General features: G+C 40.5%; 1 protein-coding gene and 1 long non-coding RNA gene across 8 annotated transcripts in view; one reads left to right on the top strand and one right to left on the bottom strand.

Moving 5' to 3' along the window:
• LOC117094722 overlaps nt 1-26,239 on the bottom strand; it is a 30,661-nt gene extending 4,422 nt beyond the window's left edge. Inside the window, exons 1-2 of the long non-coding RNA XR_004441658.1 lie at nt 25,830-26,239; nt 24,035-25,526 (exon numbers count right to left, since the gene is read on the bottom strand). This is a non-coding gene — a long non-coding RNA (uncharacterized LOC117094722). The remainder of the gene's footprint in view (nt 1-24,034; nt 25,527-25,829) is intronic.
• The window catches only part of INPP1 (inositol polyphosphate-1-phosphatase), a 38,649-nt gene extending 11,624 nt beyond the window's left edge, over nt 1-27,025 (top strand). For 4 of the 7 annotated variants that reach the window (XM_033230849.1, XM_033230845.1, XM_033230844.1 and 1 more), the window contains exons 2-6: nt 9,400-9,667; nt 18,044-18,104; nt 21,780-21,980; nt 24,122-24,296; nt 26,164-27,025. In XM_033230849.1, the coding sequence (XP_033086740.1) occupies nt 9,464-9,667; nt 18,044-18,104; nt 21,780-21,980; nt 24,122-24,296; nt 26,164-26,722 (1,200 nt within the window). In that variant the 5' untranslated portion in view covers nt 9,400-9,463 and the 3' untranslated portion in view covers nt 26,723-27,025. Of the gene's footprint in view, nt 1-5,035; nt 5,680-9,004; nt 9,060-9,399; nt 9,668-18,043; nt 18,105-21,779; nt 21,981-24,121; nt 24,297-26,163 lie in introns of those variants that run through there. The other 3 variants (XM_033230846.1, XM_033230850.1, XM_033230848.1) reach the window with 3 other exon arrangements.
• The last annotated feature ends 228 nt before the right edge of the window (nt 27,026-27,253 follow it).

The following is a 27,253-nucleotide window of genomic DNA, read 5'->3' as shown; positions in this document are numbered from 1 at the left end:
CTGAAGGAGCCAACAGTTGAAATGATTCTCCTCCTTTTACACATACATTTTTTAAAAACAAACCTTTTTATTGAATTAGAAATATACACATAAACATTAGGAATCTCAGCAGATAGCCTAATGAATTAACACAAAGTCAACCCACCCATGTAACCATCACTCATATCCAGAACATTACCAGTGCCGCCATCAGTAACCCCGCCTTCTTCTCCAAGATCACCACCATTGTGACTTCCAACACTATAGGTTCATTTTGCCTGTTTTTGAACTTTAAATAAATTAAATGGCACAACCATATATCTTTTGTGCCTGACTTCTTTCACTTGACAGCATGTTTTTGTGAGATGCGTCCATGTTGCCTATTGTCACAGTTCATTTTCACTGCTGTATAGCATTTCGCTACATGAATATGCTGCAGTTTATTCCATTTTACTATTGATGGTTCTTTGGGTTATTACCAATGTTAGATTATTACAAATAATGCTGCTCATAAGTACGTGTCTTTTAATCCATACCTGCATGAATTTTGTTGGGTAAATATCTACAAGGGAAATTAAATTGCTGGATCATACATTATACTTATAGTCAACAAATTACAAATAGTTTTCCAAAATGATTATACCAATTTCATTCATGCCCGCAGTTCATAAGAGTTTCTGTTGCTCCATACCCTTAGCAAAACTTGAAAATTTCAGTCTTTTTTATTTTAGCTATTCCATTGGATACATAGTGGCACCCTGTTGAGATTTTAAGTTGCATCTTCCTGATGACTAATATGGTAGACTGTGTTTCTGTATGTTTATTGGCCATTTGGATATCCTCTTTTATGAAGTGCCTATTCAAGCTTCTTGCCCTTGAACTGATTCTGAGAAGGTGAGTGAGCATTAGGTAGAGAAAGCAGGAAGAAGAGCAAGTCAACCAGAGGGAGCAGCATGTGCAAATTTACAATCTTCCCAGAGCAGGAGAGCAAATGGATAGTGCAAAATCAGCTACTAAAAGGCTAAACTTAATCAGAGCCCATGAGGTAATGATAGCAACATCACCCAGATCAACATGAAATAAGACCCAGAAAGTACAGGTAGTCCCAAACTGTAATATTTATTGGATCCTGAGAAATGTTTGACAGTCAAATATCTGAAAGTTGAACAAGGCTTATACACTGGGAAAACAATTTAGTTTCCAATGAGCTAAAAGGCAGTATTGCAAATCTCTAGTAAGGCTTGTAGTTTTTAGTACAGTTTCCCTCTGGCGTCACAGGAATCTCAGGGGAGGCTACCATTAGCAAGTGGCACAACACAGCGAGCCCCACTCCATATTTAGTGTGGGCCCACTTCCATTCCCCTGTCCCTTCTGCACAAACAGCCTCCAATCTTTAAAAGTACTCCCCAAGGCAGCCCTTAAGTATGGAGCAAAGGAGAGGTGGGATGAAGTTTATGTTTCCCCTACAACAGCAGTGTGATCTGTATAGAACCTTGGCCATTGCCATCATGTGGCCACCTACACAGACTTCTGGACAGCTGTACCCCCTTGGAAAAGGTCATGAGAAACACCTTGTAAAACACCCAGATATTTAATGGAAGCTTGGCCCTTTCCCCTAGCAGCAATAGCTGTCAGGCAGGGCCACCACACAATAGCTTCAAATTGCCATTCCTCAGAAGATGAGTGAGAGGCAGAATTCAGGATGTGAACCGTGGGGGTAGGGTGGAGTCAATATGCAATGGGCAAAAACGTGGACTCTGTAAAGTGTTGAATTATCTGCCGGAAGAGGGAAATGTCAACAGAAGTGCTTTGACTCCCTTGCCTATTGATTAGAGAGCAGTTCTGTTTTGTGGCAGGCCCTTATCTATGTCGTCACCCTTCTGTCACTGTGGACAACAAAAGGGCACAGCCAGCTTCTGCTACAATCAGGCTCTTCACATGAGAAGGAGCACTCCGGGCCCCATAATCCTCACAAAATATCTCCCTTGACAGAAAAACGGCTCTCCCCAGCCAGTCACAGATTGTCTACCATGAAGCCAGAGTAGTCTCAGCCTCTAGGAGCCTGAGTTTCCACCCAGATGCCCAGAAACTGAAGCAATCAGATCTGACCGACATAAAGGAACTTTATTTGGGTTACTCAGAGAATTACAAGTAGTTCCCAGGCTTTGGATTTAATGGAGTAGTAAGTTTCAAGAAAAGGTTTCAGTGACCCACATAAACTTGCCACCCTCTTACTTTCTCAAGTTAAGACATGTGATTGTGGTTTCTGTGAGGTTGTATTTCATAGTCATAGCTATCATTTATTATCTGCCTTGTGTAAAGCTCTGTGCTCTGTGATATTTTTCCAGAAATATCTCATTTGATCTTCACAACATCACTGCACGGTAACTATTAATCTTTATGTTAAAGATGAAGGCCGGGCGCGGTGGCTCAAGCCTGTAATCCCAGCACTTTGGGAGGCCGAGACGGGTGGATCACGAGGTCAGGAGATCGAGACCTTCCTGGCTAACACGGTGAAACCCCGTCTCTACTAAAAATACAAAAAACTAGCCGGGCGAGGTGGCGGGCGCCTGTGGTCCCAGCTACTCGGGAGGCTGAGGCAGGAGAATGGCGTGAACCCGGGAGGCGGAGCTTGCAGTGAGCTGAGATCCGGCCACTGCACTCCAGACCGGGCGACAGAGCAAGACTCCGTCTCAAAAAAAAAAAAAAAAAAAAAAAAAAAAAAAAAAATAAAGATGAAGAGAGTGTCTCAGAGAGGGTAAGAAAATACCTGATGCCACACAGCTAGTTAGTGGCAGAGTTAGATTTTGAACCCAGGTGTTTCTGATTCCAAAGCCTGTGTGTTTTCCACTATATAGTTTATCCCATCTGAAATATGTCTAAATTATTCAGATAGGATTTTTAAACCTCTGATGTTCTGATAATGGCTAGAAATTCGAGATTTATCTTTGTAGAGAGGTTTGGGTTCCCAAGAAAAGTCTTAACAACCTTTTTTCCTTCTGACATACTTCAATTCCTTCAGTAGTTCTCCAACTGGACTAGACAATCCTACAAAAGCAAAAGAGACCCTAATTCTGTCTGACATCATGACACAATTTTATGTTAAACATATAGATATAAACATTTGGTTTGAGATGGGAGTAATGAAACTTCTTTAAGCCTATTTTGCTGAAATGTGACTTGAAATGGATTGTTACAAAACAAGGCTTATGAGAGATTCAGTGCTCACTGCAATATTAATTACTTGGCCGTTAAAGTGAGTAGCTCTTAGTGGGAACGACTGCCTCACAGATGTTTCTTATTGACCACATAAATGGGGAAGAAAACACTATCCCATTTTCACTTTTGGCCAGAAAACAAAAGACAAAGGAATAGATTGTGTCAGCTAATAGATTGGGTTGCTAAGGTAACCAAGGCCTCTCTTTCAGGAGAGGTGTTAGGGGCTAAATTATGTTCCTTCAAAATTCACATGTTGAAGCCCTAACCCCTAGTACCTCAGAATGGGACTGTACTTGCAGATAGGACTTTTAAAGTTTATGTGAGGTCATACAGGCGGATCCTAATCCAGTCTGACTGGCGTCTTTGTAAGAAAAGGGAGACATACCAGAGATTAACACCTACAGTGGAAAGGCCAGGTGAGGCCACAGTGAGAGGGGCCATCTGCGAGCCAAGGAGCAAAGCCTCAGGAGAAACCATTCCTGCTGACACCTTGCTCTTGGACTTCCAGCCCCTAGAACTGTGAGAAAGTATGATTTTATTGTTAAGCTACCCAGTCTTAACAAACTAACACCAGAAGAATTAGATATTGGGCATCTCCCCTGCCATCAATGCCATGACAGTTAAGGGAGACATCAGTGGAATGTAATAGATGAGCTTTTACTACCCAGAAGGGTCTTTAACAGAGGCTGAAGATCAGCTGGAGAAAAGGTTTTTCTGGGAGTAAAAGGGAAGTCAAATAGTGACATATAATGATCAAACCTAGTGACAGATATCAACTAGGGGTATGTGTGTGTGTGTAGTTTTTTTTTGTTTTTTGTTTTTTTTTTTTTTGCTATATAATGTACCTTATAATACTAATGTATTTGTGATTATTATCCAACAATTACTGATTTTCCCTTATTTTAATAGCTAACAATTGATGAAAAGATTTCATTGGCTAGATACTGGTCAACAGTATGGGCTTCTGCCAGCTTGCCTAGGTTTGAATCTTGTCCCACAACTTCCTAGCTCTGTGATTTTCAGGAAACAATCTCCTTGTGCCTCACTTTCTTCATCTGTAAAATGGCAATAATAGTACATACTTCCTAAGGTTATATAAGAATTAAATGAGTTAATACATGTAAGGTGCCTAGAAGGATGCCTGGCATATAGTAAGCACCTAGTAAATGTTAGCTATTTCAATTTTAACCTATCTTTGCACAAGAATAACAAATAGCAAAACCATTGTACCTATACTGTTTCACCAAGATACCTGCCAGCAGGTGCCAGCTGCCACCAAAATTGCCAGTGTAGAGGTAAAGAAAAATAAGCAACCTGGAGAACTGGAGCTATTAAATCTCAGTGTTTAGAGTTATACAGGATGCTGACAAAAATAGATTCCTAGGCCTTGTCTCCAGAGATTCTGATTCACTAAGCTGGGGTAGAGTCCAGCAATCTGTTTTTTTAGAAGGCCATCTTGGGTATTTCTGATACAAGTAATTCTCAGAACATCCATTGAGAAATACTAATCAAAAGGAATTCTTCTATAGTCAAGGCTATTAAATTATGGTAAATGCCAGAACTTACTAATCATAAGTCTATAATAATTTTTATTTAAAGTATAATGTTGAAATAAAACGGTCTTAGGTGAATAATGAGTATGTAAACTTACTTTTAAAAAAATCATCTACTTCATCACTCAGGTATCAAGCCTAGTACCCATTAGTGATGAAATAATCTGTACAACAAACCCCGTGACATGGGTTTAGCTATATGACAAACCTGCACATGTACCCCTGAACTTATCATAAAAGTTGAAAAAATAAATAAAAAATTTAAAAAATCATCTGAAAGATAATTTCCACGCGTTTTAATAAAATGTATTGATCAAATGGAAGAAGAAATTCTGCATTAGATGTAGCCTTCAGTTTCTCCATAGACAAACTATTTCAAGTTGAGCCATTCAAGCTGAGGATGAATTGTGCAATGCTCCCCTCAGGCTTGTGGCCTGCCTGTGTGAACTGAGTTGAGGATATATGGAGAGCCAGGGCCTTGGAGAAAGGCCCTGAACAAATGCTGGGTTCATTAGCTTAGCTGGAGAAAGTGGTTTCAATCTGAAACTGGGCAGTTCAACCTGGAACTTGACAAAATATGACAGTGTTGCCTAGGGCCAAAATGAACAGTGAACTCTGGGATAACCTTGGAACTGAAAAACCTGATTATTGTGTTATGAGGAATTCCTAAAAATCTGTAGACCTGTTCATTACAGGGCTGCAGTGAATAGCCAGTAGTTCTTTCCCATTGGTCAAGTTGCTGTGCTGGCTAAGCAGCAGCTGCTCAGGTCAGGTGAGAGTGGTCATTACTGAGGAAATAAAGGTTGGGCCCAAAGAGGGCAAACTCCAGATGACTGCAGCACTTGTGCTGAAACTCACCAGGGTTAAATTGACAAGCCTTCTGCGTGAGAGAAGGGAGTGGTGGTGATTTCTGGAGCTTGTAGCCAGGGTGAGTAGCTTGCCTGAGTGTTCTTAGGATGTTATAAGGAGTGTTTCTTGATTATTCAATAGTGTAGTTAATACAGTTTCTTTTAAGAAAAAAAATTGATTTTAACACTTGAATAAAATAAACACTGCTGATATTGTGTATCTTGAAAGCTTTCAAATTGGACTCCTTGAGATCTTCATGCTGCTGATAAAAAGCTGTATAGAGACTGTTGATTCATTGATTCTTCTGCCTTGTAACCACAGAACATTTACTAAGAAATAAAAATTAAGGTTACTGAATGTATGCTTTTGTGGCCATGTATTATACTGAGATATGTATGTATATTTGTGATTGTATATTATATGTAACTTATAATTTGTGGCATATATATGTCATATATACCATCAATTATTTCTAAGGCAACGTGCCTCAGCTTTATTAATGCAGCTGTTTTTCCTAATATTTAGATTCAAGTCAACTAAAGTAAATCTTCCTACAAAGCATTCATTCCTGAAATAAAAGGGATTTAAGTGGGCAGGTGCTTTTGTTTGAGTTGTCACTAGCTCCTTTCTATCACCTGAAAGCTTTTTGCATTATTACCACAGTCTTGTTTTATTTAGACATTTGCCTCGAGGAGCTGAGACATTCTTATACCTTCATACTTAATTGCCCCAAAACACTTAAAAAATGTAATTTATTGTTATAAAAGCACTGTGTATTTACTGTAGAGTATTTGAAAATTATAGAAAAGCATAATTTAAAAACATCCATAATTCCATTACTCAGTCATAACTACCATTAAAACATCACCTACTAATCTTTCTATCAAGCTCTTTTTCTCTGTGTATGTGTATAAATACAAATGGATAACATACTCTCAAATTATTTATGGTCATAGGTAGTTTTTCCACTTAACATTAGTGCATTGGCATATTTCCACATTATTAAATATTCTTCAAAAACATGATTTTACCGACTGTATATTATTTTGTTTTACCAATATTTAAGATTATTTTCAACTTGTTGTAATATTAATCCTCCTTGTGCAGAAATATTTTAACTCAACCCTGATTGCCTTAACACAAATTGAGGAAAAACTGGAGTTACTGACTAAAGGCAGTGACATCTATAGGGATCTTGACACATTTTTGTCAGATTGCCCTCTGGAAACCTAACTTGTTTGCATGCCTATTAGCAGAGCATCAGCACCTGTTTCACCACATCACCAAGAGGGAATGTAAACTTTAAAACGTATGCAATAGTGAAAGAGGATATCTCATTGCTTTTGTGCCCTTTTATTTTTATTACTACTGAGACTGGACATATTTTCTCATACTGGTTGACCTATAATCTTAAGGAGAGAACATATTTTTTAACAAAATTGTTTAAGACTATTACAAATTACATCTTACTCCCACTGCATCCACATCTTCAGAGTTGTACTAATTCTCAGCCTCCCAGAGTCCATTAAGGGAATTTTTTTCTTTTGAGACAGAGTCTTGCTCAGTCACCCAGGCTGGAGTGCAGTGGTGCAACCTCGGCTCAATGCAACCTCCGCCTCCCAGGTTTAAGCGATTCTCTTCCTCAGCATCCCGAGTAGCTGAGACTACAGGTGTGGGCCACCACATCCGGCTACTTTTTGTATTTTTTTTAGTAGAGATTCACCATGTTGGCCAGGCTGGTTTTGAATTCCTGACCTCAGGTGATCCACCCGCCTCAGCCTCCCAAAGTGCTGGGATTATAGGCATGAGCCACTGTGCCCAGTCCCGGCTAATTTTTATATTTTTAGTAGAGACGGGGTTTCACCATGTTAGCCAGGCTGGTCTTGAACTCCTGACCTCAAGTGATCCACCTGCCTCGGCCTTCCAAAATGCTGGGATTACAGGCGTAAGCCACCATACCTGGCCTATTAAGGGAATTTCTTTTAATGAAGGAAACTGTATTATGATAATAAAGAGCCTGGGCTTGTGTGTAGGAGCAATGCCAAGCCTTGCAGTTTAGCCTTCCGTAACCCTGAAGTTACTTAACCTTGCTATGCTTCAGCTTAACTGTAAAACGGGGTTGATAATACTCACAGTAATTCTCATGAGATAGGAATTTTTCAAGCTTTTTCAGTAAGAGGTAGCTGCTATTAAAAATGAGAACTGTTTCTCTCCTAATTGCAAGAAATCCCTAACAGATATAATCAAGGTCTGATTGCACAACACTCCTAGAAGCCAGAACTTTTCAAGTGTCAACAAATTGCATGTTTCACCTCATTATTCAACCTTTTACTGGGTAAAGGAGCAGCATAGATAGTGGGCCTTTTTTTTAACGAGATGTAAGGGAGTTGGCAATGAGATGGCTTGTGCTACCAGCCGAAGAATGACCTCAGGGTCTTGCAGGACACACAGTGCTTGCTGATCTGAGGCTGGGCGCAGTGGCTTATACCTGTAGTCCCAGCACTTTGGGAGGCTGAGGTAGGAGGATCACTTGAGCCCAAGAGTTTGAGATTAGCCTGGCCAGCATGGTAAAACTCCATCTCCACAAAAAACACAAAAATTAGCCTGGCGTGGTGGCATGCACCTGTAGTCCTAGCTACTCAGGAGGCTGAGGTGGGAAAATGACTTGAGCCCAGGAGGTCAAGGCTGCACTGAGCTGTGTTCACACCATTGCACTCCAGCCTGGGTGACAGAGTGAGACCCTGTCTCAAAAACAACAAAAAAGGTGCTAGCTGGTCTGGTACTTACTACTTTAGAAAGTTGCCCTGGACAGGCCGGGCATGGTGGCTCATGCCTGTAATCCCAGCACTTTGGGAAGCTGAGGCGGGCGGATTATGAGGTCAGGAGATCGAGACCATCCTGGCTAACACGGTGAAACCCATCTCTACTAAAAATACAAAAAATTAGCTGGGTGTGGTGGTGGGCACCTGTAGTCTCAGCTACTCGGGAGGCTGAGGATGAGAATAGTGTGAACCCGAGAGGTGGAGCTCGGACTGAGCCGAGAGCGTACCGCTGCACTCCAGCCTGGGCGACAGAGCCAGACTCCATCTCAAAAAAAAAAAAAAGAAAAGAAAAAGAAAGTTGCCCTGGATAACAAGGTGAAACCCCATCTCTACTAAAAATACAAAGAATTAGCCCGGTGTGGTGGCAGGCACCTGTGGTCTCAGCTGCTGGGGAGGCTGAGGCAGGAGAATGGTGTGCACCCCGGAGGTGGAGCTTGCAGTGAGCTAAGGTTGCACCACTGCACTCCAGCCTGGGCGACAGAGCAAGACTCCATCTCAGAAAAGAAAAGAAAGAAAGAAAGAAAGTTGCCCTGGAACTGACAGTGTAAGTCCTCATCCATTTCTTCTCCCTTCTTCCCACAGGGTGAAAGAAAGCACTACTTCAACACTGCTGCTAAGCCTATGTAATCATTCTAAGGTCATTACAAGAATTTGGCTTGCCTTTAGCATTGGGCTTGTGTGTCCATCTGCCTGTCTCTCTAGGAATTTAGATTTTCATTCAAAGATTTTTCTGTCACTGAGAATTTAATTTTTGGTATATTTTTGAGAGTGTAAATTTCTTTTCAAGATTTAAAACAATAAGCTTCAAATTTTAGATTATATCTAGAGTCTTCCACACTGAGGATGTGAAGATGATACAGACTAGCTGTTCACCAGGCTGACCAGGTTGAATGCCAGATGGGTTGTTGGTAGTGCCAGAGGCACCCTGACATCACTCTCTGAACTGCTTTCTCTTTCACATTCTTGTATTTTTCCAGCTGACGGCCCAGAGGGTGGGTGCCAATTCCACCAGCAGCTGCAACTGAAAAGCAAGGTTCAGAAATGTCAGATATCCTCCGGGAATTGCTCTGTGTCTCTGAGAAGGCTGCTAACATTGCCCGGGCATGCAGGCAGCAGGAAGCCCTCTTCCAGCTGTTGATCGAAGAAAAGAAAGAGGAAGAAAAGAACAAGAAGTTTGCAGTTGACTTCAAGACGCTGGCTGATGTACTGGTACAGGAAGTTATAAAACAGAATATGGAGAACAAGGTAAGAAAGGTCACAGCCAAGATAATTGCAAAATAGTTGCATCTGTGGCTTTCCCGGTCATAGAATAGCATGCCTTTTACGCCTCACCACTATCATTGTACTAGCACCTTGAATTCAGGTAAACATCTTGGATTTTTTCCCTCCTTGTCATGATTACAATATTGATAAAATGTTCATTGCAGGAAATCTTTAAAATACAGAAAATCAAATAAGAAAATAAAAATCACAATTCTAATACCTAGAAATATACACTTCAGTATAGAACCTTGCATTTACTAATGAATTTCTTTTTAATAAATAATACATATTTTCTGGAAAATAAACAAAAATAAGAACCCTCTTAGTCCCACCACTGGAGAAAACCACAGCTATGCTTTGCTAAATATTATAACATTTTCCTTCTGCATGTATGTGTGTACATGACCCATACGATGTATTGCAACAGAAATGAGAGCGCACTGCTTTGTAACCTGGTTTTTTTTTGTTTTTCTTTATTTTTATTTTTATTTTTTTATTATACTTTAAGTTCTAGGGTACATGTGCATGACGTTTATATCATGTATAACTCCCCAATGCAATCCCTCCCTCCTCCCCCCTCCCCATGATAGGCCCCAGTGTGTGATGTTCCCCTTCCCGAGTCCAAGTGATCTCATTGTTCAGTTCCCACCTATGAGTGAGAACATGCGGTGTTTGGTTTTCTCTTCTTGTGATAGTTTGCTAAGAATGATGGTTTCCAGCTGCATCCATGTCCCTACAAAGGACGCAAACTCATCCTTTTTGATGGCTGCATAGTATTCCATGGTGTATATGTGCCACATTTTCTTAATCCAGTCTGTCACTGATGGACATTTGGGTTGATTCCAAGTCTTTGCTATTGTGAATAGTGCCGCAATAAACATACGTGTGCATGTGTCTTTGTAGTAGAGTAATTTATAATCCTTTGGGTATATACCCAGTAGTGGGATGGCTGGGTCATATGGTACATTTAGTTCTAGATCCTTGAGGAATCGCCATACTGTTTTCCATAATGGTTGAACTAGTTTACAATCCCACCAACAGTGTAAAAGTGTTCCTATTTCTCCACATCCTCTCCAACACCTGTTGTTTCCTGACTTCTTAATGATTGCCATTCTAACTGGTGTGAGATGGTATCTCATTGTGGTTTTGATTTGCATTTCTCTGATGGCCAGTGATGATGAGCATTTTTTCATGTGTCTGTTGCTGTATGGATGTCTTCTTTTGAGAAATGTCTGTTCATATCCTTTCCCCACTTTTTGATGGGATTGTTATTTTTTTCTTGTATTTTGTTTGAGTTCTTTGTAGATTCTGGATATTAGCCCTTTGTCAGATGAGTAGGTTGCAAAAATTTTTTCCCATTCTGTAGGTTGCCTGTTCACTCTGATGGTAGTTTCTTTTGCTGTGCAAAAGCTCTTTAGTTTAATTAGATCCCATGTGTCAATTTTTGCTTTTGCTGCCGTTGCTTTTTGTTTTAGACATGAAGTCCTTGCCCATGCCTATGTCCTGAATGGTACTACCTAGATTTTCTTCTAGGGTTTTTATGGTATTAGGTCTAACATTTAAGTCTCTAATCCATCTTGAATTAATTTTCGTATAAGGGGTAAGGAAAGGATCCAGTTTCAGCTTTCTACTTATGGCTAGCCAATTTTCCCAGCACCATTTATTAAATAGGGAATCCTTTCCCCATTTCTTGTTTCTCTCAGGTTTGTCAAAGATCAGATGGCTGTAGATGTGTGGTATTATTTCTGAGGACTCTGTTCTGTTCCATTGGTCTATATCTCTGTTGTGGTACCAGTACCATGCTGTTTTGGTTACTGTAGCCTTGTAGTATAGTTTGAAGTCAGGTAGCGTGACGCCTCCAGCTTTGTCCTTTTGACTTAGGATTGTCTTGGCAATGCGGGCTCTTTTTTGGTTCCATATGAACTTTAAAGCCGTTTTTTCCAATTCTGTGAAGAAAGTCATTGGTAGCTTGATGGGGATGGCATTGAATCTATAAATCACCTTGGGCAGTATGGCCATTTTCACGATATTGATTCTTCCTATCCATGAGCATGGTATGTTCTTCCATTTGTTTGTGTCCTCTTTGATTTCACTGAGCAGTGGTTTGTAGTTCTCCTTGAAGAGGTCCTTTACATCCCTTGTAAGCTGGATTCCTAGGTATTTTATTCTCTTTGAAGCAATTGTGAATGGAAGTTCATTCATGATTTGGCTCTCTGTTTGTCTGTTACTGGTGTATAAGAATGCTTGGGATTTTTGCACATTATTTTGTATCCTGAGACTTTGCTGAAGTTGCTTATCAGCTTAAGGAGATTTTGGGCTGAGACGATGGGGTTTTCTAAATACAATCATGTCATCTGCAAACAGGGACACTTTGACTTCTTCTTTTCCTAACTGGATACCCTTGATTTCTTTCTCTTGCCTGATTGCCCTAGCCAGAACTTCCAACACTATGTTGAATAGGAGTGGTGAGAGAGGGCATCCCTGTCTTGTGCCAGTTTTCAAAGGGAATTTTTCCAGTTTGTGCCCATTCAGTATGATATTGGCTGTGGTTTGTCATAAATAGCTCTTATTATTTTGAGGTACGTTCCATCAATACCAAATTTATTGAGCGTTTTTAGCATAAAGGGCTGTTCAATTTTGTCAAAAGCCTTTTCTGCATCTATTGAGATAATTATGTGGTTCTTGTCTTTGGTTCTGTTTATATGCTGGATTACGTTTATTGATTTGCGAATGTTGAACCAGCCTTGCATCCCAGGGATGAAGCCCACTTGATCATGGTGGATAAGCTTTTTGATGTGCTGCTGAATCCGGTTTGCCAGTATTTTATTGAGGATTTTTGCATCGATGTTCATCAGGGATATTGGTCTAAAATTCTCTTTTTTGTTGTATCTCTGCCAGGCTTTGGTATCAGGATGATGTTGGCCTCATAAAAAGAGTTAGGGAGGATTCCCTCTTTTTCTATTGATTGAAATAGTTTCAGAAGGAATGGTACCAGCTCCTCCTTGTACCTCTGGTAGAATTCAGCTGTGAATCCATCTGGTCCTGGACTTTTTTTGGTGGGTAGGCTATTAATTGTTGCCTCAATTTCAGAGCCTGCTATTGGTCTATTCAGGGATTCAACTTCTTCCTGGTTTAGTCTTGGGAGAGTGTAAGTGTCCAGGAAATTATCCATTTCTTCTAGATTTTCTAGTTGATTTGCGTAGAGGCATTTGTAGTATTCTCTGATGGTTGTTTGTATTTCTGTGGGGTCGGTGGTGATATCCCCTTTATCATTTTTTATTGCGTCTATTTGATTCCTCTCTCTTTTCTTCTTTATTAGTCTAGCTAGCGGTCTGTCAATTTTGTTGATCTTTTCAAAAAACCAACTCCTGGATTCATTGATTTTTTGGAGGGTTTTTGTGTCTCTATCTCCTTCAGTTCTGCTCTGATCTTAGTTATTTCTTGCCTTCTGCTAGCTTTTGAATGTGTTTGCTCTTGCCTCTCTAGTTCTTTTAATTGTGATGTTAGAGTGTCCATTTTAGATCTCTCCTGCTTTCTCTTGTGGGCATTTAGTGCTATAAATTTCCCTCTACACACTGCTTTAAATGTGTCCCAGAGATTCTGGTATGTTGTATCTTTGTTCTCGTTGGTTTCAAAGAACATCTTTATTTCTGCTTTCATTTCGTTATGTACCCAGTAGTCATTCAGGAGCAGGTTGTTCAGTTTCCATGTAGTTGAGCAGTTTTGATTGAGTTTCTTAGTCCTGAGTTCTAGTTTGATTGCACTGTGGTCTGAGAGACAGTTTGTTATAATTTCTGTTCTTGTACATTTGCTGAGGAGTGCTTTACTTCCAATTATGTGGTCAATTTTATGTGGTGCTGAGAAGAATGTATATTCTGTTGATTTGGGGTGGAGAGTTCTATAGATGTCTATTAGGTCCACTTGGTGCAGAGATGAGTTCAATTCCTGGATATCCTTGTTAACTTTCTGTCTCGTTGATCTGTCTAATGTTGACAGTGGAGTGTTGAAGTCTCCCATTATTATTGTATGGGAGTCTAAGTCTCTTTGTAGGTCTCTAAGGACTTGCTTTATGAATCTGGGTGCTCCTGTATTGGGTGCATATATATTTAGGAGAGTTAGCTCTTCCTGTTGAATTGATCCCTTTACCATTATGTAATGGCCTTCTTTGTCTCTTTTGATCTTTGATGGTTTAAAGTCTGTTTTATCAGAGACTAGGATTGCAACCCCTGCTTTTTTTTGTTCTCCATTTGCTTGGTAGATCTTCCTCCATCCCTTTATTTTGAGCCTATGTATGTCTCTGCATGTGAGATGGGTCTCCTGAATACAGCAGACTGATGGGTCTTGATTCTTTATCCAGTTTGCCAGTCTGTGTCTTTTAATTGGAGCATTTAGTCCATTGACATTTAAGGTTAATATTGTTATGTGTGAACTTGATCCTGTCATTATGATATTAACTGGTTATTTTGCTCGTTAGTTGATGCAGTTTCTTCCTAGCCTCGATGGTCTTTACATTTTGGCATGTTTTTGCAATGGCTGGTACCGGTTGTTCCTTTCCATGTTTAGGGCTTCCTTCAGGGTCTCTTGTAAGGCAGGCCTGGTGGTGACAAAATCTCTAAGCATTTGCTTATCTGTAAAGGATTTTATTTCTCCTTCACTGATGAAGCTTAGTTTGGCTGGATATGAAATTCTGGGTTGAAAATTCTTTTCTTTAAGAACGTTGAATATTGGCCCCCACTCTCTTCTGGCTTGTAGAGTTTCTGCCGAGAGGTCTGCTGTTATTCTGATGGGCTTCCCTTTGTGGGTAACCCGACCTTTCTCTCTGGCTGCCCTTAAGATTTTTTCCTTCATTTCAACTTTGGTGAATCTGGCAATTATGTGTCTTGGAGTTGCTCTTCTGGAGGAGTATCTTTGTGGCGTTCTCTGTATTTCCTGAATTTGAATGTTGGCCTGCCCTACTAGGTTGGGGAAGTTCTCCTGGATGATATCCTGAAGAGTGTTTTCCAACTTGGTTCCATTTTCCCCCTCACTTTCAGGCACCCCAATCAGACGTAGATTTGGTCTTTTTACATAATCCCATACTTCTTGCAGGCTTTGTTCATTTCTTTTTCTTCTTTTTTCTTTTGGTTTCTCTTCTCGCTTCATTTCATTCATTTGATCCTCAATCGCTGATACTCTTTCTTCCAGTTGATCGAGTCGGTTACCGAAGCTTGTGCATTTGTCACGTATTTCTCGTGTCATGGTTTTCATCTCTGTCATTTCGTTTATGATCTTCTCTGCATTAATTAGTCTAGCTGTCAATTCTTCCACTTTTTTTTCAAGATTTTTAGTTTCTTTGCGCTGGGTACGTAATTCCTCCTTTAGCTCTGAGAGGTTTGATGGACTGAAGCCTTCTTCTCTCATCTCGTCAAAGTCATTCTCTGACCAGCTTTGATCCGTTGCTGGCGATGGGCTGCGCTCCTTTGCAGGGGGAGATGCGCTCTTATTTTTTGAATTTCCAGCTTTTCTGCCCTGCTTCTTCCCCATCTTTGTGGTTTTATCTGTCTCTGGTCTTTGATGATGGTGACGTACTGATGGGGTTTTGGTATAGGTGTCCTTCCTGTTTGATAGTTTTCCGTCTGACAGTCAGAAGGACTGTCTGTTGGTCTGTTAGAGATTGCTTGAGGTCCACTCCAGACCCTGTTTGCCTGGGTATCAGCAGCAGAGGTTGCCGAAGATAGAATATTGCTGAACAGCGAGTGTACCTGTCTGATTCTTTCTTTGGAAGTTTCCTCTCAGGGGTGACGCCACCCTGTGAGGTGTGGGGTATCAGACTGCCCCTAGTGGGGGATGTCTCCCAGCTAGGCTACTCAGGGGTCAGGGACCCACCTGAGCAGGCAGTCTGTCCGTTCTCAGATCTCAACCTCCGTGTTAGGAGATCCACGGCTCTCCCCAAAGCTGTCAGACAGAGTCGTTCACGTCTGCAGCGGCCCCCGCTCTTTCCCCTAATGGACTGCAGCTGTGCGCTGTCCGCAGAGGAGAGTCTACAGAGACAGGCAGGCTTCCTTGAGCTGCTGTGAGCTCCACCCAGTTCGAGCTTCCCAGCGGCTTTGTTTACCTACTTAAGCCTCAGCAATGGCGGGCGCCCCTCCCCCAGCCTCGCTGCTGCCTTGCGGATAGATCGCCGCAGACTGCTGTGTTAGCAGTGAGGGAGGCTCCGTGGGCGTGGGACCCTCCCGGCCAGGTGTGGGATATATTCTCCTGGTGTGCCTGTTTCCTTAAAGCACAGTATTGGGGTGGGAGTTACCCGATTTTCCAGGTGTTGTGTGTCTCAGTTCCCCTGGCTAGGAAAAGGGATTTCCTTCCCCCTTGCGCTTCCAGGTGAGGCGATGCCTCGCCCTGCTTCAGCTCACGCTGGTCAGGCTGCAGCAGCTGACCAGCACCGATTGTCCGGCACTCCCTAGAGAGATGACCCCAGTACCTCAGTTGAAAATGCAGAAATCACCGGTCTTCTGTGTCGCTCGCGCTCTTTGTTTTTCTTTAACTTGATATATTAAGTTCTACCTTGTGGATCTCATCATTTATATAATGGTTGCTTCAGTTATGAGATTGTACCTGGAGACTTAGAGTCTCCTTTATTCTAGTAGAAAAATATTGTTCTTTGTTATAAACATATAAACATGTTAATATGTTAATATAACAATGATTGCAACTCTAACTTTCTGGAGCTGACTAGAGAAAGAAACTGTTAATAAATAGAAATAATAATACTAGCAGCACTTATAAATGCTATGTGCCAGCCACTATTCTAAAGTCTTTAAATATATTAACTTATTTAGCTCTTATAACAATTTGATGAAGTAAGAACTACTGTTACAATGTAATGGGTGAAAGAAGGGAGGCACAGAGAGGTTAAGTAACTTGCCTAAGGTTACATAGCAAGTAAATGGTAGGGCCAGTTTTTGAACGCAGGAAGACTGACTCCAGAGTCTGCGTTCTTTGCAATATTATATTGCCTTTTATATGATAATCTAACTATTACATTTGGGAGAATAGAACTTTATGGCAGAAAGCATTATAAAATATTGGAATAATTTCTATGAAATTTTCAAAATATTGAGAACCATTTAGAATCGTTAAAGTGAAATCTTGACCACAAGTGAAGAGACTAAATGCCATCATGAAATCTCTACAAACGATACTTTTTCATGTCATATGAAATCTGACTCCAATAAACTAAATGAAGCAAATTTATTTTTGTTTTTTACTTATCAATAGAGTTGGGTGCAAGGGATGGTTGAGCAACTGGATTAAAAATGTATCAACATTAATTCTTATGGGCTAATATTTGCCTCAAAGCATTATAAAAAGTTCAGGCAGTTGTTTATTCATGAGCTAAAATAAATGATATTCCATTTTAGCTGTATAAAATATCTTTATTTCATGAGCCTTTTGTCTTGTAGTCTCAGAGCCGGTCTTTAAGCAGGCTTGGGAGACTGAGTGTCAGCCCTTGATGGATAGGCTGGTTGCCAGCCCTTGTTGATTTGTACTGTTCCACAAAGTAATATGAATACTAAGTGGTTGTGGGCATTATTAAAGCTATTTGTCATCTGCAAATGACCGAGTTCAAATATTTGAAGCATGTCCTTGCTTTTGTTCCCTGAGAACATCATGTGTATCAAAGTTTAGCACATATTTTGAGAAAAATTATCTTTACTACAGAAAGGATCAGAAGCAAAATGTATCAGAAAGCTTCGTGATCATACAGAGATGACGGAAGATCCTTACTTGACTCCATTTATTCACTCTATATGTCGATGCTTAAATTATTGGTCAACAAAATCTTTCTTTTTTTTCATATCCCCTTCCTAGCCTGAATGATGATACATCTGAGAGTAGGGAAACAAATGCCTGGAAATGAAAACAAAATTGAATATTATCCTCTAACTCCTTCTATCCAGTCTCAAGTCATGCTTTTAGATACTTGATCAACAAAATTACCTTGTATAAGCTACTAGGATGCTGTTTAAGAGCAATAGTTAAAACATGTCCTTTGTAAATATTCGAATTCTATGGCCCTTAAGTAGAAGGATGAAATTTCTAGAAGTACTTTTGCAAACTAAACAGGACATAAGGGAACCAGGCATCTACCATGATTTTGACTTTCTAGAGGGGCAAAAGGGCAGAAAAATACTAGAAAATTAAGCACTGAGCCAAGCTGACTTCGTTTTTTTATACTTGGATTGGTTTCTAGAATTGGAAATTTTGGAATTTCAGTTCTGATTGTGCTATTTAATTTGAAATGTAACATTGAAATCTGTTCAGAATTGAACATGTGTATGGGTTTTTGTTTTATTTTTCATCATATTCTGAATCATTCAGTTTCCAGGCTTGGAAAAAAATATTTTTGGAGAAGAATCCAATGAGTTTACTAATGACTTGGGTAAGTATAAGAATCTTAATGTGTCTTTGTAATTTAATTATCACATGGTATTCTAATCTCTAATTTATACCATGAACTAAATGTTTGGAAGCCACTTACTGTAAACAACATAATATATTTGAATGTTAAAGTTCATTAAATTTCTACCACAGAATGTCATGCCATTTAACTTAAGTAGAGAGATATGGTATCTTAGAATAATTTAGCAAGTCCATGTATCATTTTAGATATAAATCTGTGGCATTTAAGTAACTTACAACTCAAGCTTTGGGAAAATTGCATGGCCCTTTGGGAATCTAATGTAAGTTATCAAAGCCCCAAAGATGCCCATCTACACAATTGTGCAGACAATTTCAGATCCTAGGTTTAAACCCATTTGTGCACTCTTGGGGAAGTCCATGGACCTCGGCTAAAAGTTCAGAGGAGGCCATGGCTCTGAAATACTGTGTGATCTTGAGCAAATCAACTCATCATTTCTGTCTCAGAACCTCTGTGAAGTACGTGGACTAACTAAAAGCTTCCTTTTAGTACTTCCTTTAGTACTTCCTTTTTGTTTGTTTTTGAGACAGAGTTGTTCTGTTGCCCAGGCTGGAGTGCAGTGACACAATCTCAGCTCACTGCAACCTCCACTTCCCGGGTTCAAGTGATTCTCCTGCCTCATCCTCCCGAGTGACTGGGATTACAGGTGTGTGCCACCACACCTGGCTAATTTTTGTATTTTTAGTTAGAGATGAGATTTCACAGTGTTGGCCAGGCTGGTCTCAAACTCCTGACCTTAGGTAATCTGATTACTTTCAGAGAAACACTTTTTTTTTTTTTTGTTTGGATTTGTTTAATAGTAGAAGAATAAAATAGTGAACATTAAACACTGATCATGTGACAAATACTTAAATATCTAGAAACACAATTACAAAGAAAAAATGAATTCTAGATTAACTCTGAAAATTTTTTAGTCTCCTTCATGCACCACGTATTAAGATATAGTTAGTTCTATGCTAGTAAGAAGGGAAAGAAATACCATTTAAAACCTCTGAAGGTTAAAAATAACACTTACACCTGACTTATAAGCAATCTTACATTTAAAAATCTACACTTGACTACTTCACAGTTTTTTTAATACATCATTTGTCTAGAAATATAGGGGAAAAAGGCATAGCCACATCCATTTTCCTGTTTGTTAAAAGGGCAGAGAAATGTAGAGAGGGGAAGAGGAGAGATGACGATGATATTGCAGGCAAGACCAGATCATAGGAGGGGATTTAGATTTCCCTCTCAGTGGGATGGGAGGTCTCTGGCAAATTTCAAGAAAAGGAGTAATATTATTTGTTCCTTTGAATGATCCCATAAGTTTTTCCGAGCCCAGAGTAGGTGTGCAGTAAGTAGCCGTTATTAGTTTTACTATTCCCCAACTTGAACAGTCTAATTTACTTTGAATTAAGTTAATTTAACTAAACTTGACTGTTTCTTGCTGATTCAGTCATCACTGTAATACATGTCGATTGTGCTTCCCACATTTACTGGTCATGTAATCGCCTCAGGATCTTGTTAAAATTCAGTAGGTCGGCCGGGCGCGGTGGCTCAAGCCTGTAATCCCAGCACTTTGGGAGGCCGAGGCGGGCAGATCACGAGATCAGGAGATCGAGACCATCCTGGCTAATACGGGTGAAACCCCGTCTCTACTGAAAAAACACAAAAAAAGGTATCTGGGTGTGGTGGCGGGGGCCTGTAATCCCAGCTACTCATGAGGCTGAGGCAGGAGAATGGCGTGAACCTGGGAGGCGGAGCTTGCAGTGAGCCGAGATCGCGCGACTGCACTCCAGCCTGGGCAACAGAGCGAGACTCCATCTCAAAAAAAAAAAAAAAAAAATCAATAGGTCTGGGGTGGTGTCTGAGGTTCTGATTTTTTTGTTTTGTTTTGTTTTTGTAGATGGACTCTCCCTCTGTTACCCAGGCTGGAGCGCAGTGGCACAATCTTGGCTCACTGCAGCTTCCGCCTCCCAAATTCAAGCGATTCTGCCTCAGCCTCCCAAGTGGCTGGGATTACAGACGTGTGCCACCATGCCTAGCTAATTTTTTTAAACTTTTATTGGAGACAGGGGTTTCACTATGTTGACCAGGGTGGTCTGGAATTCCTGACCTCAAGTGATCTGCTTATCTCGGCCTCCTAAAGTGCTGGGATTATAGGCATGAACCACCACACTCAACCTCAAGTTCTGACTTTCTAATAAGCTCCCAGCTGATATAAACACTGCTGGCCCTTGGAATAAGAAGGGTAGAAGTAGCTACCTAGATAGCTACTAGATAGCAGGAGTATCTAAAATGTTCCAAAGTGCCATGTTTTCTTAGTTTTTAAGATTTTTTTCCCCTCCACTGCTGTCACCTCTTGTTGCTATTAACTTGCCTATTTTTTACCAGCCTCTTCCCTCACTTCTGTCAAGGGCTGAAACTAGATTAATCAAGGGTCTAAGAAGCATGTTTAAAGCGATGGTAAAGCACCTGGCCTCGGTAGCTTATCGTTTCATTGGAAGAAGCAGCTTTGCTTATGTTCTGGTTCTCAATGGGCTCCACAGAGGAGAGCTATTTATATGTATACGATTTAGAGGCATAAAGTTTTACTACATTTAAAGATTAGTATATACCATTTTATGTTACTTAGCTTAAACAATTTTAAGTTAAAAGCAGTATCTATAAAGAGGTAGAAGCACTTCGGTGTGCTGAAAAACCTCCATTCTTTTCAATAACATATTCAGACAGACAGGGTGACTTAAGTATATAAAAAATCAAAAGACAAATTTTAAAAAGATTAATGATCAGGAATTCAGGAATTATTAACTGACAATGTGTCCCTTAACTGGGATACAAAATTGTGCCCACATGGGCATTTTTTAGGGAGGTCTTTTGATTTCCTGAAACCCATCCCTTACTATTCAGGTTAAGTGTGTGGGTGGCCACTGGGCATCTGCCTTGATGAAGCCCCGCTAGGTGATTCTGGCAGGCAGCCAGGCTTAGGAACTGCTGGGATGGATATATTGCCCTCACTTAATCTAAGTGTACAGCTTTTGATTCACTCTCTCCCTGGCTCACTCTCTCTGTCTCTCTTGTTTACTTTCTCACTCTCCCTGTCTCGCTCTCTCTCTCTCTCACTGTCTCTCCCACTCTCTGTCTCTTTTTCTCTGTGTGTCTCTCACTATCTCTCTGTCTTTTTCTCTCTGTGTGTCTCTTACTCTCTGTCTCTTTCACTCTCTTGCTGTCTCTCGCTGTCTGTCTTGCTGTCTGTCTCTCTTACTCTCTTGCTTTCTGTCTCGCTCTGTCTCTCTTGCTCTCTCTGTCTCTGTGTCTGTTTCACTCTCTTGCTGTCTCTTGTTCTGTCTCTCTCTTGCTCGCTGTCTCTTTCGCTCTTTCTGTCTCTCTCGCTGTCTCTCTTGCTGTCTTTCTTGCTCTGTCTCTCTTGCTCTGTCTCTCTTGCTCTCTGTCTCTTGCTTTCTGTCTCGCTCTCTCTGTCTCTCTTGCTGTCTCTGTCTCTCGCTCTTTCACTGTCTGTCTCACTCTCACTCTGTCTCTCTCACTCTCTGTGTCTCTCTCTCTGTCTCTCTCACTCTTTCGCTCTTTCTCTCTCTGTTCTTTCTCCACTGAAACTCTTGAAATGTAATGGTTTATCGTGTGGCTTTACTCTAGGGGAAAAGATTACCTTGAGGTTGTGTTCAACAGAAGAAGAAACAGCAGAGCTTCTTAGCAAAGTCCTCAATGGTAACAAGGTGGCATCTGAAGCATTAGCCAGGGTTGTTCATCAGGATGTTGCCTTTACTGACCCAACTCTGGATTCCACGGAGATCAATGTTCCACAGGACATTTTGGGAATTTGGGTGGACCCCATTGGTAAGTATAGGAGAGTATGTTTGTTATTTACAATCTTTTTTGGTGGTGGCGGGGGTGGGGGGGTTGGAAAAATAAAAATTATTGAGTGTAGTTTAACTCTCCTAGAAGTTTTTAAAATTTTAAAGTTTTAAAACAATGAGAGTTGAGGTGTATGCATCATGTGTTCTGTATAAATACATATATGTTATAGCTGTGTGTATATATACACATATCTATAACAGGTACGCACATACAGGCACACATGCAAAGATGAACTAACTTATCTTCAAAAGACTGGTAAGTAAATGAGAAGATGAAGTGAGAGCAGTTATGACCAATTGAGCACGCATGCCATTTAAAGAGCACTTAGCTTTAGCAGATTGTTGCCATATGGGAGTCCAGGACAGCTCTTCAGATTTTTAAAGAGAAACCAAAATCCAAAGTTTTCAGCGATATATCCCAATTTCTACCCATTAGCTACTAATTCAGTTAAACAAGTAAGCAATCAAAAAAGCACTGTACAGGTCAAGCAAAAAGCTTAATGTGACGCATGAGCAGTTTGTGAGCCCTGTATAAGCTCTACATTTTTTCGATCATGATTGTGATAGAACCATAATATATAATCCATGTTTGCAGAGTGTAAGCCTTCTCTTTTTTTGAGACAGTCTCATGTTGCACACAGGCTGGAGTGCAGTGGCACAGTCAGAACTCATTGCAGCCTTGTCCTCCTGAGCTCAAGCGATCCTCCAGCTGGGACCCAAGTAGGCAGCACAGGTGCATGCCACCTCACTAGGCTAATTTTTTATATTGTTTTTAGAGAAGGGGTTTTTACCATGTTACCCAGGCTGGTCTCAAACTCCTGGGTTCAAGCGATCTGCCCGCCTTGGCCTCCTAAAGTGCTAGGATTACAGCCATGACCCACCACGCCCAGCCAGCCTTTATTTTCAATGATGCTATTAATACAAAGTTCTAGGTAATAATTTTAATAAGCTCCCCCTTCCTTTTTTTTCTTCCCCACCCAACACAATAGGACCATTTGAGGAGCAGGCAAACTCCTCCCTGGGTCCTTCCCATCCTACAAGTGTATTCACAGGATGATACTGAAATAGGTTTAATCTTCAGATAATTATATCACATTCAGCCAGTGGATGATATATGGAAACTAAAAACCTTTCCCCAAATCTTTGATCATTTAAGGGTAAATTGGCATCAGTTATAGTTTCTGAGGGACAGAGATCTCCTGTTTGTTGGTTCTGCCCTGAATTGATGCTGTTTTCGAGCTCTTGGAATCTTTTGCCAGGCACATCCTTAGCCGTGTGTTAACTCCCTAGACATCGGCAGTCAGCTGCTGGCATGCACATCTCTTAAGAGGAAACCTAGTTTCTCTGCCTCTGTTTCATAGGAGCACCATTAATTTCTTTTTTTGGTGCCACCATCATTGTCTCTTTCTTCCTTCTAACTTGAGGGACCAAATAATAATAGTAAAAGATAATTTTACCTGTAACCGATTACAGGAAGGGGGCTTTTTCTCTTTTTCTTTATAACACTTTTGTGGGTACATAATAGTGTATGTATTTCTGGGGTACATGAGATGTTTTGACACAGACGCGCAGTGTGAGATAAGCACATCGCAGAGAATAGGGTATCCATCCCTTTGAGCATTTATCCTTTGAGTAATAAACAATCTAGTTACACTCTTTATTTTAAAATGTACAATTAAGTTCTTATTGATTATAGTTACTTTATTGTGCTATCAAATAGTAGGTCTTCTTTTTTTCACCCATTGGAAGGAGGCTTTTCCATCTCACGTTGTACTAGTCCTCTGATTAGTAGCATTTCTAAAATAATCCCACCAATTATTCTGGTTATTACTTTTTAAATGCTTTTGATAAGTAACAAATATTTGAATGCCTGTTATATGCAAGTCGCTATGCCACAGGAACTATAGACACATCCTCTCCCTTCAAGAGTTCTCACATAGGAAAAATGAAACACAAGCAATTTAGAAGTAAAGTACAAGAGGCCAAATAACAATTCAATACAGTGACATCCAAACGTAAAAAATTATTGCTTACCAAATCAGTAGAAGAGAGAAATGATATGGAACAGAGTCTTCTAAATAATCTTTACCTGAATCCAAACACATTTGCTTCCTTTTTCAGATTCAACTTATCAGTATATAAAAGGTTTTGCTGACATTAAATCCAACCAGGGAATCTTCCCCTGTGGACTTCAGTGTGTCACCATTTTAATTGGTGTCTATGACATACAGACAGGGGTTCCCCTGATGGGAGTCATCAATCAACCTTTTGTGTCACGAGACCCAAACACCCTCAGGTAAAAGGCAAATATTTTTGGTATATTATGGTTGTTAGAACTTATGACCTCAGCTTTGCTTATTGTTAGGATTATCACTATGTGACATTCCCATGACTTAACACATAGGAGCGTTCACATTGAAAGTCTGCATATTTGAATTAAAGTTCTATTTTCAATCTTAGATTTGCATAATTTTATTTGAGGCCAAGTACATGCTGGTAGAAATTTTAAAATTAATACTATCTTGGAGAAATCATAGTTTTACATTTGGAATATAGTAATCCTGTTCCCTGTTTCTAGAATCCACTCAAAATCAGATTAGTAAAGTGGTGGTAACACTGCCTTCCAATACATTGGGAATAAGACAGCTGCCATCTCTGTATAGCCAGTTGAACTTTGGTATAATTTTAGAAGTTCAAAACAAAATGTGAAAATTATCCTGTGAAAAGATCAGTAGGCATGGCCAGGATCAGAACCTAACTCACACTCCCTTTCTGCCTCCTCCCACCCTTCCATGTACTCTTAAACAGAGTGTAGAAAGCAGCCAGGACCCAGCTGCCTCTGATCCATGGCCTGTGCTTTGGGGCTGACTCCAGGGCATGGCAAAGTCTAGGTGGAACAAGCAGCTTCAGCTTTTTATTGAAATAGGTCATATTTTTTCACTTACATAGGATTACATGTTTTTATTGAACCTTGAGTTGCTTCAAGTAACAATCATTTGCTCTTTAATAGTCATAAGTTTATACGTCTTAAGTTTTAATATTTTCCCCCTGCCCCTGCCATCTTCCAAACTAAAAATGGGTTTCTGCTATCTTTAAAAGGTTAATAAGAAATTGTAAAGAACTGGAATAATATGCAGACATAATCATGGCCTAGTAATGGAGGTGGTCAACAAAATAGTTTATGGCACAGATTCAGAGTGAGACTTTGTGGGTTTGAATGCAGATTCTACCACGTTCTAGCTGAGTGGGCCTCAGCAAGTTACTTACTTTCTCTAAGCCTGTTTCCTTATCTGTAAATATGTAACAACATAGACAGTAAGTTAAGCACTGATAAAGGGAAGGTGCTATAATTATTGTGGTTGTCAAAACTAATAACATTGAGTCCATCTTTCTTTGTGTTGGAAGCCAAAGTGAAACTAGTGAATAAGAGAATGAAAAGGAGTTACTAAATAAAGAAAACCTTGTTATAAGGATCGTACAATGTTTGCCGATCGAAAAGAGATATCACTTATCTATTCCTTTTTCCCTATTAATTTTTTTTTTTTTTTTTTTTTTTTTTGAGACGGAGTCTCGCTCTGTCGCCCAGGCTGGAGTGCAGTGGCCAGATCTCAGCTCACTGCAAGCTCCGCCTCCCGGGTTTACGCCATTCTCCTGCCTCAGCCTCCCTAGTAGCTTGGACTACAGGCACCCACTACTATGCCCGGCTAGTTTTTTTTTTTGTATTTTTTTTTTTAGTAGAGACGGGGTTTCACCGTATTAGCCAGGATGGTCTCGATCTCCTGACCTCGTGATCCGCCCGTCTCGGCCTCCCAAAGTGCTGGGATTACACCTATTAAACTTTAAATACTAAAAGTTGTAATGAAATTTTGCAATGGTTCTGGAAGCTGGAAACCCCATAAATGTTTAGTGTTGTCCTAGATTGATCTGATAATGCCATAAAATTGAAAGCATTTCTAATTGCAACAACTCAGGCAGCTGCAGGCATATAAGTAACCTTTCGGAAAAACACTAGCTACCTGATATCTATTCCTAGGCTTAAAGGTGTTAAGGTTCACCATGTTATGATGAATTGTGTATTTCTTCATATCATTAAGTTTGCAGGTGACATTAGTAATGAAAAACAAATGTGATAATCATCACCAATTGAAATTTTTCTTCCACAGGTGGAAAGGACAGTGCTATTGGGGCCTTTCTTACATGGGGACAAACATGCATTCACTTCAGCTCACCATCTCTAGAAGGAGCGGCAGTGAAACACACACTGGAAACACAGGCTCCGAGGCAGCATTCTCCCCCAGTTTTTCAGCCGTCATTAGTACAAGTGAAAAGGAGACTATCAAAGCTGCATTGTCACGTGTATGTGGAGAGCGCATATTCGGGGCAGCTGGGGCTGGTTATAAGAGCCTTTGTGTTGTCCAAGGCCTCGTTGACATTTACATCTTTTCAGAAGATACCACGTTCAAGTGGGACTCTTGTGCTGCTCATGCCATACTGCGGGCCATGGGTGGAGGAATAGTAGACTTGAAAGAATGCTTAGAAAGAAATCCAGGAACAGGGCTTGATTTGCCACAGTTGGTGTACCACGTTGAAAATGAGGGTGCTGCTGGGGTGGATCGGTGGGCCAACAAGGGAGGACTCATTGCATACAGATCCAGGAAGCGGCTGGAGACATTCCTGAGCCTTCTGGTCCAAAACCTGGCATCTGCAGAGACGCAGACATAGAGGAACTCTAACCCCGGTGTACATATATAAACTGAACTGTGAAACTGTTGCCGATTGTCTCTGTCTTTTGAAGATGGCTTTGTCCTGTTGCCGATTGTCTCTGTCTTTTGAAGATGGCTTTGTCCTGTTGCTGGTTAACATTCACTTTCCTCTTTTGAGGAGCATTTTTCCATTATGTATTCATAATAATGTTAATTTCAATAAATGACATTCATGCAGCAATTATATTGGTGTATGAAATTCTTACAGTGAATATTGTGCTGTTAGTGCTGCTTGAAACACTTCAGTAAAATATTGGCCAGGCACAGTGGCTCACATTTGTAATCCCAGGACTTGGGGAGGCCAAGGCAGGTGGATCACAAGGTCAAGAAATCAAGACCATCCTGGCCAACATGGTGAAACCCCATCTCTACTAAAAATACAAAAATTAGCTGGGCTTGGTGGCATGTGCCTGTAGTCCCAGGTACTCGGGAGGCTGAGGCAGGAGAATCACTTGAACCTGGGAGGCAGAGGTTGCAGTGAGCTGAGATT

Source organism: Trachypithecus francoisi, unplaced genomic scaffold, assembly GCF_009764315.1.
Source record: "Trachypithecus francoisi isolate TF-2019V2 unplaced genomic scaffold, Tfra_2.0 Lachesis_group13, whole genome shotgun sequence".
In the NCBI taxonomy this organism is placed as follows: domain Eukaryota; kingdom Metazoa; phylum Chordata; class Mammalia; order Primates; family Cercopithecidae; genus Trachypithecus; species Trachypithecus francoisi.
This window is presented reverse-complemented; position numbering and strand designations above follow the sequence as displayed.